The sequence below is a fragment of the Copadichromis virginalis genome, linkage group LG3 (genome assembly GCF_057382275.1).
Source record: "Copadichromis virginalis isolate Kocher_CV1m ecotype Utaka linkage group LG3, C_Virginalis_male_GT1.1, whole genome shotgun sequence".
Taxonomy (NCBI): domain Eukaryota; kingdom Metazoa; phylum Chordata; class Actinopteri; order Cichliformes; family Cichlidae; genus Copadichromis; species Copadichromis virginalis.
In genome coordinates this window covers 52,972,950-52,984,776 of record NC_140620.1, presented here as the reverse complement: position 1 = coordinate 52,984,776, position 11,827 = coordinate 52,972,950, and the positions used below count along the sequence as shown (strand labels likewise).

General features: G+C 37.5%; 2 protein-coding genes across 3 annotated transcripts; both read right to left on the bottom strand.

The window, feature by feature from the left end:
* Window positions 1-963: 963 nt before the first annotated feature.
* LOC146715236 (uncharacterized) lies at window positions 964-2,705 on the bottom strand. 2 transcript variants are annotated; one of them, XM_085451658.1, is made up of 6 exons: window positions 2,640-2,705; window positions 2,442-2,525; window positions 1,824-2,171; window positions 1,641-1,745; window positions 1,527-1,561; window positions 964-1,434 (listed from the first exon to the last, which is right to left on the bottom strand). In XM_085451658.1, exons 1-6 carry the CDS (start codon window positions 2,692-2,694, stop codon window positions 1,315-1,317), a joined length of 747 nt encoding a protein of 248 aa, XP_085307784.1. In that variant the 5' UTR covers window positions 2,695-2,705; the 3' UTR covers window positions 964-1,314. The 2 variants fall into 2 exon arrangements, with proteins under 2 accessions (XP_085307784.1, XP_085307783.1); XM_085451657.1 differs by having other exon boundaries at window positions 1,824-2,525.
* Window positions 2,706-5,412: 2,707 nt separating this feature from the next.
* Window positions 5,413-7,937, bottom strand: LOC146715235 (uncharacterized). Its single transcript, XM_085452806.1, has 5 exons — window positions 7,883-7,937; window positions 7,066-7,773; window positions 6,842-6,967; window positions 6,706-6,749; window positions 5,413-6,614 (listed from the first exon to the last, which is right to left on the bottom strand). The coding sequence occupies exons 1-5, from the start codon at window positions 7,935-7,937 to the stop codon at window positions 6,495-6,497; spliced, it is 1,053 nt and encodes a 350-aa protein (XP_085308932.1). The 3' UTR covers window positions 5,413-6,494.
* Window positions 7,938-11,827: the final 3,890 nt, after the last annotated feature.

Genomic DNA, 11,827 nt, shown 5'->3' with positions numbered 1-11,827 from the left:
ATGGCATACCCTCCTAAATCTTGATGAGGATATCCTGCAGCAGCAGTGGCAGCAAAAAGTAGTTGTATTGACAACAAATATTTACCGTAATCCTCCTTTACACACCCAACCCAGTACAGGCTTCACTACGATTAAAATCAGTGAAGTTGAGAACAAGAGACTTGGTGTTAGTGAGAGTATTCACCATGAGATCTAGAGAAAAGGTTAGGTGCTATCTATTTAATTATTTTTGCAAGCTAAGTTGCAATCTAAAGCAAAATGGAGGAAAAACTGAAAATACAATGTAGTTGTACTTTAGGACTTATTAATATTAAACACAGCTCAGAGCTAGTTATTACTTTATGACGGGCATTTAAATTAACTATCCTACACGAAACATGTGCCGTGCTACGTATTGGCTGCATTTTGGGGGCAATAGTTGTATAGAACTTAAAATTTGAGCATAAGTTTTTAAAATTTAGATTTATATCAATTGTGCTAATACAGTATGTCAAAATGAAAAGAATAACAGCGGATTCAGACATGTGAGTTTGTGCTGAAAAGACTGATACCAAACAAGGGAATATAAATAGCTTTTAATGGTGAAAAATGAAGGTAAAATTAAAAGTAGTCAAAAATGGCCAATTATACCCTGGAACCCAATAAATCATGAAAAATTTGGTTTAAATTTTCGGTCAAAAATTTCTTCATGAAAGTGCAGATTTGTGCAATTTTTTGTAAATTATTTCTAAATTTAAAAAAAACTACACATCTGTATGTGTAAAGAAATGACTTTCATTTTGCCATCCTATTTGATTTCCCTGCCACTCTAAGAAAATTTCTCTAGATCCACTCCTGCTTGGGACCTTTTGTATTTAGGATAACAGATTAAGTCTAGTTTCTATACTTAACTTGGCAGCAGAATGACTGCATTTCATGATCCATTCTCTTGAAGAGACAAGCTTGGCTTAATTCTCTCATACACAATAATAATAATCACAATAATGAGACATGTTATCACTGAATTGAAATGGCACACAGATATTGTCTCAAGCTTGAAGGTCTTTTAGTCTTTATTATGTTTATTGAGCTTCAAAAACATTAAATTTACAAAAAATAAAAATAAAAATTAAAAGGCTGTTGGCAGAGAATGAGGATTAAAAAAGAAGTGAATACTGACATTTGTCTCTCATGATTCCTTCATTATTCCATCTTTATCTTCAAACTACACTGACGTTACAAATGTGATTAACTAGCAAAAAAAATTATATTGTGAACATGACCCAACATAAAAAAGAAATACTACATTTTTAAACACCGTGTCTTCTCTGCGTACTAATGCTTTACACTATAGTACACACATTCACTCCAGGTGTGATCCTTCTGACTTCTTGATCTGTTGCGCAGGTTGACAGTTGAAGATGGAAAATAGAGTCTTTCTGCCTCTTGGAAAGCCTGGCAACAAAATACTTATTAATAAAAATATGTCCACAGATTGACTTTTGCGTAGAAAAATGGTAACTGAATAGTTACTGGTAATACATCACCGTTGCATCTGCTTTGGGGAGACTTGCTTGAGATTCTACAAGAACAACAAAAGTTTCTTATATTTATAATTCTGGAATAATTGGCAGGTTAAAAAAACCCTAAACATTAGTTACCAGGAGATTTGCAGATGCATTTCTTGCTGATCACACACACTGAGAAAGCCAGCAATACACTCAGGATGGAGGTGACTGCAAAGGTGCCGCTCCAGAAAACATTATCTGCATGAAGTCAGACAGTTTAGACAACTGGGTGGGATCTACTGTGATTTTAGTAAACTCAGTCTTAATGTTACTCACGTTCAAAGTCCAGTTTTGTTCCATTTCCAAACAGTATGTGTCCACATGAGGCGACAGCACAGTAGTAGGTCCCAGCATGAGACAGATTCAGGTTATTCATTGGCAAGTTGTAGACACAGGTGTGTATTTGTGTCTTAGCTTCTTTCTCACACTGATCATTCCCACCCCAATGTGTGTAAATGAGTCCAGGATGGGACTGAGAATGGGATTCGTCTGAGTTTTGGAACCAGTACACACTGTGTTCTTCATCACAGGTCCCAGTGTGTACTGTACAGTTGAGAGTCACAGAGTCTCCTTGCTGGATGATCTCAGAAGCTGACTGTTGGACCACAGCTTGGACGTTTGACTCTGCATCGTTAACAATAACAGTAATGCTTTCTGAAAATGTTAATCTGTATAAATAAGAGGTCATACAGTAGTAAGTCGCTGAGTCTGAAATTTGTAAATCTCCGATCATCAAGTGGTTTTTGCCATTTTCAGTATCCAGTGAAAAGCGGTGATTATTCTTAAATTCGCCAAAAAATGTGTTATTTTTTTCATATATGTAGGAGTAAGAGATGAGCATTGGTTTCTGTCCAAGAGGTTGTTTATACCAGTAAAGCCTTGCAGCAACCTCACCTTCGTAGAAACATTCCAAAATCAAGTTGTCACTCGTTTTACGTGACACAAAAGCGCTCTTCTGATGACCAGATGAGGACAGCTCTAGATCAGTCAAATGAACAGAATTGAAATATAAAATAAAGCAAATGTAAGGCAAAAGTGAAAGAATTCAATATTCTTAGAGAGGAGAAATGAACCTACAAGCACACAACTCACCCAGAGTCCTCGATAACAGTATTGCAAAATAAAAAGCCAGCAGTGAAAAAGCCATTGTGCAGAAAATTGCTGTGTGAAAAAAAGGAAGGAAAAAACCCTCTTTTCTACTCTTTATAGGCAGGACTGTGTTTGATTGGCCGACAAACTGTGACGCTGCGCTGTATGTCCTACTTAGGAAATGCAACGTGCTCACTGGAAACAATAGTATCACGTTTTGTTTTTTCTAATAATAAATACTGACATTGTGAGATGCCTATTAAGCACAACATTTTTAAAATGGGTGAAAGAGCATAGTAACTCTCATTTACGTTTTACAGCCTAGAATAGAATAATAAAAAAGTAAAGTGAAGGTGGTGGATTTTGCAAAAGTTGCCAAATTGAATTTAATGAAAATTGGTGGATTTTTTGGGACAATATCTGTATCACTATCAAACAGGCCATTGGCCTTGGGGAAGCATATCCTTAGGAAATTTATATACAAAACGAATTACTCATATAGTGTAGTTTGCAGAATAAAACAAGTAGTTTGTTTAAAAACTCCAGAATTTGATGTTATACTGCTGACATAATAATCTAAATGTGAACTTATATTCACTTTATATACTGATGTTTATATTGGCGTTTTTGAGTGTTTCCTTGGTCATTTTTGTGTCTGCATAATACTTAACATCCTGTCAAAAACAGTAAATGGCTGTGCACTGACAAAGGAAAGAACGTATGATTTCAGTCAGTTTCTAAAATTTTTTTTTTCTAAGTCAGAATCAGGTCATTTCCCGCTTGTAACCACAAAGATCACACAATAGATAATACAGCCAAGTAGTTACACAATACTAAAGCCTGTCTAAGCTTAAAGAGATCTTATCTTTAGACCGAAAACCGCGATTTAAAGACCAATATCAAAAGAATATTTCTAACTTCACAAAGCATCTTCAATGAGATTCTTAACAACAACAAAAAAACATAAAGCTCTGGTTTGAATCTTTGCGCTAAAATCCGATTAGTTGGATGACTTGAACTCAAAGCTACATTACAGAGGTTGTTTGAACTTTGACAAATAGTAACAGATATGTCTGAAAAAGAAAATAATATGTGCAATTTGTCTTGTATTGGGGAAAACCTGGGGTAGTCACACAACTCTTTTTAATCCCTTTTGAGTATCTCAAATCCAACCCGGTCTTCACAGCAAAACACACCGAACTAAGAGGGAATTCATTACAATGTTCCTTAAATGTGAAGCCTAGCGTTGGTCTTCTCTTGCAGCTGGTTCAGTGAATTTAGTTCAGAAAGTGATGAAACCAGCAGTTTATGAATCTGTGAGATTTCTGCTTTCAGCACCCTGACGCATGATCGTGTATCGTGGCATGATCGTGTGATTTGTGCTTTGTGTTTACATCCTTTTACCTGCTCTTTAACCATTTACTGTTTTACAGTAGCTGTGTTTTGTGATTTTTTTTTTTTAGCTTTTAGTTGAGATTCTGACGTTTCTGTGGATATCAAACAGCTATATTTAAATAACAGATCTGGTGGTACATTCCAGATGTTCTCCCTTTCTCCCCCATTACTGGGGGCATTGCGTTTCAATAGATTAAGTACAGAACTAAAGATGGAGTGAAATACAAAATAAGCTTTTATCACTGTCTGTTCAGGATAAACGTTCAGAATAATCCAAGGGAAAACAGAAAAAATACAAGGAAAAAACAAGTAATGAGGTTAGGGGAAATAGGATGAATGCACAGCAGGGATAATGAGACATGGGAAGTTATTCAGTAGAAGGTACGTATGACTATCAAAATAAAACAGGAACTAACCAACAAGGGAATATCTAACACAGAGGCTGAGATTTAATGGGAGAGGCAGGGAATCAAATAAAAAAACAAAACTCCAGGAATTATTACAATTACTTAAAAACCCATAATAGTAAGATACAAGAACTAAAGTAGCCACCCTTTGCTTTGTTGACAGCACTGAAAACCCTTGGCCTTATCTCAAATGGTTTCACTTCACATTTGTGCCTTGTCAGGGTTCATTTGTGAAATTTGTTGCCTTCTCAATGTTGTTGGGACCATCAGTTGTGTTGTACAGAAGTCAGGTTGGTACACAGCTGACATCCCTATTTGACAACTGTTAGAATTCATATTATGGCAAGAACTAATCAGACAAGTAAAGAGAAATGACAGTCCATTATTACTTTAAGAACCTAAATTTGGTCAGTCTGGAAAATTCCTAAAACTTTGAATGTGTCCCCAAGTGCAGTCGCAAAAACCATCAAGGGCTAGGATGAAACTGGCTCACATAGAGAGTCAGCCAGTTTCATCGTAGCCCTTGATGGTTTTTGCGAACTTGGTTCTATGATAGGTCTTAAAGGGTTAAAAGCAACTCATGTATGTATAGATATAGACATGCATACCAGGAGCCAAGCTATTGGAGAGATTAAAAATCAACTAATAGAACCTTAAACTCAACTCTGCATTTAACTGTCAGCCAATGTAAAAATGCAAATATCAGAGTAATACTCTCTCTCTCTCTTTTTGGTACCTGTCAGTAGCTGCAAGTACTTCTCTTGCAGCTGCAAGGTGGGATAGGCCATTCAGAATCAGAATACTTTATTAATCCCTATGGAAAGTATGTATTTACAGTTGCTCCAAGACAATAAGAACAGTAACATGCTGAACATGTGAGCATGCTAACTTAAATAATACAATATATTACAAGTTTACAAAATATAAGAACTAGCTATAATAAATAGAAATAGCTAAATTATAAATATCCAGAACATAGAGAGAAACGACATGTATATGATTGACATTTTACTTTAAAATGAGAACTTTGTTATTTGTTATTTTCACTGTAGAGACCTCAGTCGACTTAGAAGATAGAGACGACTCTGGAATCCTGTCGAGCTTGATCAAAATCAGAGGTCAGATTTACTGAAAATCTTATGAACACAATAACTCATTTCTACTTAAATTCTTGGATGACTTTGAATATCTGTGAGGTCAGGGGGAATATGTTCTTAAATTCTTGTGAACACCATAAATTAAGAACTTAGGGTTTTCAAAGTGATAGCATACATTTATATTTTAGACCTACAGGTCAAGGTCAAAGATCAGGTTGGTTCTAAGTGTTGGGAATGTGACTCAAGAAGAATGTCACTTGATATTTTCAAATTTATACAACACATCTAGTAGGGGGCTGAGGGATTGCACTAGTAGCCACCAGTATATTTATTTTTAGAAAAAGGTGTATATAACCATTTTACTGGTTCATCTTCTATTTGATGTGACCTATCTCATGACAACGCTCTGCTATAGCTTCAAATTGATTGCAGCAAATTCCTAGATTGGCTCTGGTACTAATCTGTATAGTACCTGAAGTAGTCACACTGGCTCAAAACACAAGATCATTGATGTTGCACTGACAGAGATACAATGAAAAAGATCTGCAGCCATAGCCTAGCAGCTTTATTTAGTCACAGTGCTGGTTTTTTACTAAATGTGAATGCATAAACTCCAACAAAATGGTTCAAAAATAGAGAATAAAACTGAAACCTTGCAATTTGTTTGTAGTCTGGCACGAAAACTTCATTCATGCAGTTTTTTTTTACAACCTTGAGATCAAATGTTTAGTAAAACGAATACATACTGTTCAGAAATGTATATGTATTTAAAAGTAATCATTCCTCAAGTAACAGCCAAAGAATCCTGTTGGAATATGGATGGGAGATAAGCAGGACATGCATTCGCCTGATTTTCCAGTTGCAATTGGGCTAGAATGTTAGTACTGGTCATAAATTGTATTGAACAGAATGTAGAATTGTTTTGTCTGCTCGACATTGAAATGTTGAAATGTCCATATTTACTGCTTTATGCTGGAGTACACACATTCACTCTTGCTGCTGTCTTTCTGTCTTCTTGACTTGTTAAGTTTCTTAGCACTTAAAGCTGCATAATGGAGGCTGTCTGCATCTTGACAAGCCTGTCAAGAGAATATGCAAAAGTCATTTGAGATATTTCCTTTACAGAAATTTAGCATTGTTTTATTAGTAAGTAACTGGGATTTGATTTACCTCTGAATTTGTTGTTGAAGGAGTTGGTAATCGTGCACGAGGCTCTAATAGTCAAAGACAAAAAAATACTCAGATCCAAAGGCTAAAAGATAAACGTAACAAATTTAAGCTATCAGGCACAAGCAGTACCACATACCTGGGCAAAGGCAGTTGTTTCTCTTCATTGTCTTGCATACTGAGAAAACCAGTAGGAGAACCAGGATGGTACTGAATGCCAAAGCTCCACTCAAGTAGTACACCAAGACAAGAAAGTCTGCCTCACCTGCAGTTAGCCAGTCATCGGAAAGAGATTTTTAGCTTATATGTATCTTCTCACAAAAAGTGATCAGAATTGACTGTAAATGACTCTTCAGTACTCACGGCTGAGATCCAATCTGGTCCCGTTTCCAAACACTATGTGTCCACATGAATCAACAGCACAGTAGTAGGTCCCAGCATGAGACATGTTCAGATCCTTCATTGGCAGGTTGTAGACACAGGCGTCTGCTTGTGGGTTAGTTTTCGTCCTACAATAATCATTTTTGCCTCCATAAGTGTAAATCAGTCCTGGACGAGATGCTTCTGTTTCTTTGAACCAGTAAACACTGTGTTCTTCATCACAGGTCCCAGTGTGTACCGTGCAGTTCAAAGTTACGGAGCCTCCAGGCTGGATGGTCTCAGATGGTGACTGATGGACTAAAGCTGGGTTTTTCAAACCTGTCTCCCTTACTTTGACAATGGTACCCTCTGCAAAAGTTAACACAAATCTATAGCTGCATGCACAGTAGTAAGTAGCTGAGTCATTGATTTTCAAATCTGAAATGTTCAAGTTATTTCTTCCGTTTTCTGTATCCAGTGTGAACCGTGGGTTGTTCAGGAATTCATCATGAAAAGTGATTTTTGTATCGTACACATAGAACGTAGAGATTAGCCTCGGTTTCTGTCCCAGAGTTTGCTTATACCACAAGATCCATGCTGAATCGTCACCTTCATAGAAACAATGCAAACTAACATTTTCTCCAACATCAGCTAAGATAAAATCTTTTTCTTGATAAACAGATGCCTGTGGTTGCAGATGGGTCTTCTGGACTACAATAAAAATCAAAATAAAAGCAAATGAAAAGTCAGTTCAACATATTCATTTCCTTAAGAGGTGAAAACTTGAAGAGATGTTAAAAAGAACAGAAACAGAACTTACCCATTTTCCCCAGGAACAAACATGTCAGATAAAAGACAAACTTTGCAGGTGTCATCGTGTTCAAATCGTTGTGTCAAATGAAAAGAATCTTGATGCTTTCTCCACTCTGAAGACCCAAGACTGATCTTGATTGGCCAGTCTACAGTGACACTGTACGTCCTACTGTGGAAACATAATCACATGTTCACAACCACCTATGGTGTAAAGTTCATAATATCATGAGTATATATGAAAAGCATTGAGGCTCTTGACTAGTGCAGTATATGTTCACTAAGGAAAATTACATTAATGTCATTAGTTTACAGCTTAGAGACTGGTGCCACCTTAGAGTGGATTCTGCTCAGTATTTGTCACTGAAACATGAATGTTTAGAGTGTGCATTGTAATTGTCCAAACGGCTTATTAAAGCAGAAAGACCAACATATTTGAAAATTTTAAATCACAAATTGAAATCATTGCATCCCAAATACTTTTCAAATTAATCTTTTATTTCACTTTTAAATTTTATGTGAAATTCAATAATTTTTATAGAAATGCTTTTTTTGAAATGTGTTGTTTTTTCTTTGCTTTGAGCAGCAGGGAACAAAAAGCTGTGTTAGGGTAGTAAGATAGTGGTACAAACACAACCCACACACAAAACCTCCAAATGTGCATAGGTATAATGGCAGTAGTCGTAATGGTAATGCAATTCAAGTGATGTGATTTCATCAGCTGAATAGTTTTAAATTATCTGCCAAGGAACTTGGATGTTATGTTCGATTTATTTTTGTTGGTTTTTTATTTTATTTTTGCTCATTGGAACACAAATACCCCTGTTCAACTAGTCTGTTCTCTTCACTGATGTAAATATTACTCTAAATATTTCACCCAAGTAGTATTACGATACCTGAAAATCCACCACTTTTGGTGGCATGTTTAAAGGTGCTAATGGTGTATTTATGTGGGTGTGGAACTACCTTTACATCCTGCACAAAAACCACACGAGCTGCTGCACAAACAGAGACAGACTTCTTCTTTTCTGCATTCACACTGATGCAAGTCAAAGCTTGTAGCTGTAGAGCACTTGACTATTATGGCTCATCTTAAATGCTATCCAAATTGAATGAGTAGATTTTATCTTGTGTTTCCTCAGCCCAGCAGCCAGAGCTGTGTGCCTTTGTTTGTCAGATTCTAGAGATTTAGTTATGGACACTTTGTTCTACTTCTTAAACACAGAGGATCCGTCTCTCATGAAACCCTTCTGCAGCCAGTAAACATCGTCCTGGGCTTCCAACCTTCTTTTTGAATGGAAGGTTCTCTTTACATGCTTTTTTAATCGTATACCCAAATGTTAATAGTATTAAGGTGCGACAGTGGCACGCTCAATGGTTTCTGTCATACTGGTACTGGGGATGGTGAGTAGAGCTGTGTTAATGTCTGCAAGATTTTCTTCTGGTAGAAGTTTGTCAGTGAGACAGTTAAGTCTTGGACATTTCTGTAGAAGAAGCGTTATTTATAAGAGGTGGTTGGGTTTCATCTATATCAGGGGTCTCAAACTCAATTTAGCTGGCCCGCTGAAGGCACAGTCAGCTTGAGGCTGTGTTGCACAAGGTTTTCCACAAGAAAACTATTGTTAAAAAATTCCCATAGTCTCAAATCTATTATCTATAACACAAAAATAAATGAACAAATTAAGAGTTAATAAGTTGTGGTTTCTTCAGTCTTCTATATTTGCTGTATTCAGATTCAAATGTCTGTATTAACAGTTCTTTAACCTTTAACCTTCTTTTGAACATGAATGGAACAGTGAAGAACATGAGCTGTTCATCTGAACGTGTCTCGCCTACTCCTTGCAGCTAGAGACCTGGCAGGGCTTCCTTTCGCATAGCCCAGCCACATTTTCAATCAATCCATCAATCACCTTTATTTATAAAACACTTTAAACCAACCACAGCTGACACAAAGCGCTGTACATTGGAACCATAAAATAAAATTACAGAACATATAAATAAAAGCCAAAGAAAACAAAGAAAAAATAATTAATTAAATAACTAATTTCATTTCAACTGAAAACTAAGTCTCACTGAGATTAAAAGCCAAAGAATAAAAGTGGGTTTTGAGACGCGATTTAAAAGTGGACAGTGAAGGGCTCTCTCTAACGTGCCAGGGCGAATTATTCCATAATTTTTGAGCCACGATAGAGAGTTTCCAGGATCTCAGTACCTCCAGGAGCAGCTGGTCAGCTGACCTGAGAGACCGACAGGGCCAACCAAGCTTTAATGTCATATAGGCATGTCATGAGAGGTTTGGCCTGAGGGAGGAAGCAGTTGAGATCCTCAGTATGTCTTAAAGATGTTCATCAGTAAGTCTGGTCTTGTACTTGGACTTATTGAAGTTCAAGGTGGAGAAGAGCTTTTCGCTGAAGTACGTGCTTCTAAAAAGGCACATGGGCCGCTTGAACATTCAGGAAAGCCGAAGGAAGCTAGGGGTCAGTTCTCTCAAAAAATGCCCAAGCTAGTCGGCTTTTCCACTCACCTCCCTGATCTTCACTTTGAGTTGCACTGCAGTTTAATGAGCTTCATCTGAAGCACACAAGGGGCATCATCATCAAAGGAGATGGGGCTAGCAAAAATTTGAAATGTGACTCTGTGCGTCTTGAAGTCTGCAAATCTGTGATCAAAACCTCTTGTAGCCTCAAAATGACATCAACATACTTCTCACCACTGAATGGTGTGCCTGCATCCACAAGTGCCTTGCAATGCTGGGAAATGTCAGGAACGTCTGAGAGAGCTGGGTTTTCCAAAACACACGTTTTGTGGAGAATGCTTTCTTGTTGTCATAGGCAGCACTGACAAGTTGCCCCTGGCCTTGTAAGTTCTTGTTCAGTGCATTAAGCTTATATCTGATATCAACAAGAAAAGCTAAGTCCATGAGCCATTTGGGATCACTTAGCACAGGAAAAGCCACTCCATCTTTCTCCGTGAAGGCTTTCACTTCTGCTATCAACTCCAAAAAATCTTTTCAATACGTTTCCCCTGCTAAGCCAATGTGCTTCAGTGAAGTAGAGCACATCCTATATTGTGACTCCACTTCCTCTAAAAAAGCATGGAACCCTTCAGTGCTTTAAGCTCCTGGATCTGATTTGGTTGATGCATTTTGAAATGTTTACATCACTTTGTCAAACTTCAGGTGTTTGCTGCAAAGGACCTGATGATGGATAATGCAGTGCAGAGCAATAGCCTCCTCCACACCCTCCTTACCAGTCCATTTTTCCTCCCCGTCATTGATGGCGTTCCATCAGTTGTTATTCCAACAAACCTCTTCCATGGCATCACACAGCTTGTGACATATCTCCTGAGCGGTGGTCTGGCCATGCATTGGAATTGCTGTAAGTAAGTACTCCATCACCTCAAAGCAGTCAACAACACCTCGGACATACACTGCGAGCTGAGCAGTATCGGTGATATCTGTGGCCTCATCAAGAGCAACTGAAACACTGAAACATTTGGCTTTCTCGCACAGTTGCTCTTAAATGTCACTTGACAGGTCAGAAATGCTGATGTTGGCAGAAAGGCTGATGTTGCTAAACTGACCTTTCTTTTCTGGACAGACTATATTTACAGCCTGCAATATGCACTTTTTGACAAATTCACCTTTGTGAATGGCTTTCCTGCTTTAGCAATCATCTCACTAACCACATAGCTAGCTTTCACTGCTGCATTATTCTTTTTGGTTGCTTTCTTGAAGAAATCTTGTAGCCTCAGTAGATGTTTTAAGATTGGCAACCTGGTTGGCTTTCTCGTCTCCCTGGTATTTTGCATACACCGCAGCATGTCTAGTTGTGTAATGACGATTCAAATTGTATTTCTTGTGCACTGCAACTTTCTCTGTGCAAATATGACACGCTGCTGTGCTCAACAAAGAAATATTGCATTTCTCACTTTTCCTGATATTGTCTGTGCTCAT

What these genes read in the sequence shown, in the direction of transcription:
- LOC146715236 (XM_085451657.1), bottom strand. Translation starts at nt 2,694, where the DNA reads ATGGCTTTTTCACTGCTGGCTTTTTATTTTGCAATACTGTTATCGAGG. An exon ending in ATGCATCTGCAAATCTCCTG is followed by an intron (nt 1,562 to 1,640) that starts GTAACTAATGTT and finishes TTGTTCTTGTAG; the next exon opens with AATCTCAAGCAAGTCTCCCC. An exon ending in TCCCCAAAGCAGATGCAACG is followed by an intron (nt 1,435 to 1,526) that starts GTGATGTATTAC and finishes TTTTGTTGCCAG; the next exon opens with GCTTTCCAAGAGGCAGAAAG.
- LOC146715235 (XM_085452806.1), bottom strand. Translation starts at nt 7,937, where the DNA reads ATGACACCTGCAAAGTTTGTCTTTTATCTGACATGTTTGTTCCTGGGG. An exon ending in TTTGTTCCTGGGGAAAATGG is followed by an intron (nt 7,774 to 7,882) that starts GTAAGTTCTGTT and finishes TTTTTATTGTAG; the next exon opens with TCCAGAAGACCCATCTGCAA. An exon ending in GACCAGATTGGATCTCAGCC is followed by an intron (nt 6,968 to 7,065) that starts GTGAGTACTGAA and finishes GGCTAACTGCAG; the next exon opens with GTGAGGCAGACTTTCTTGTC.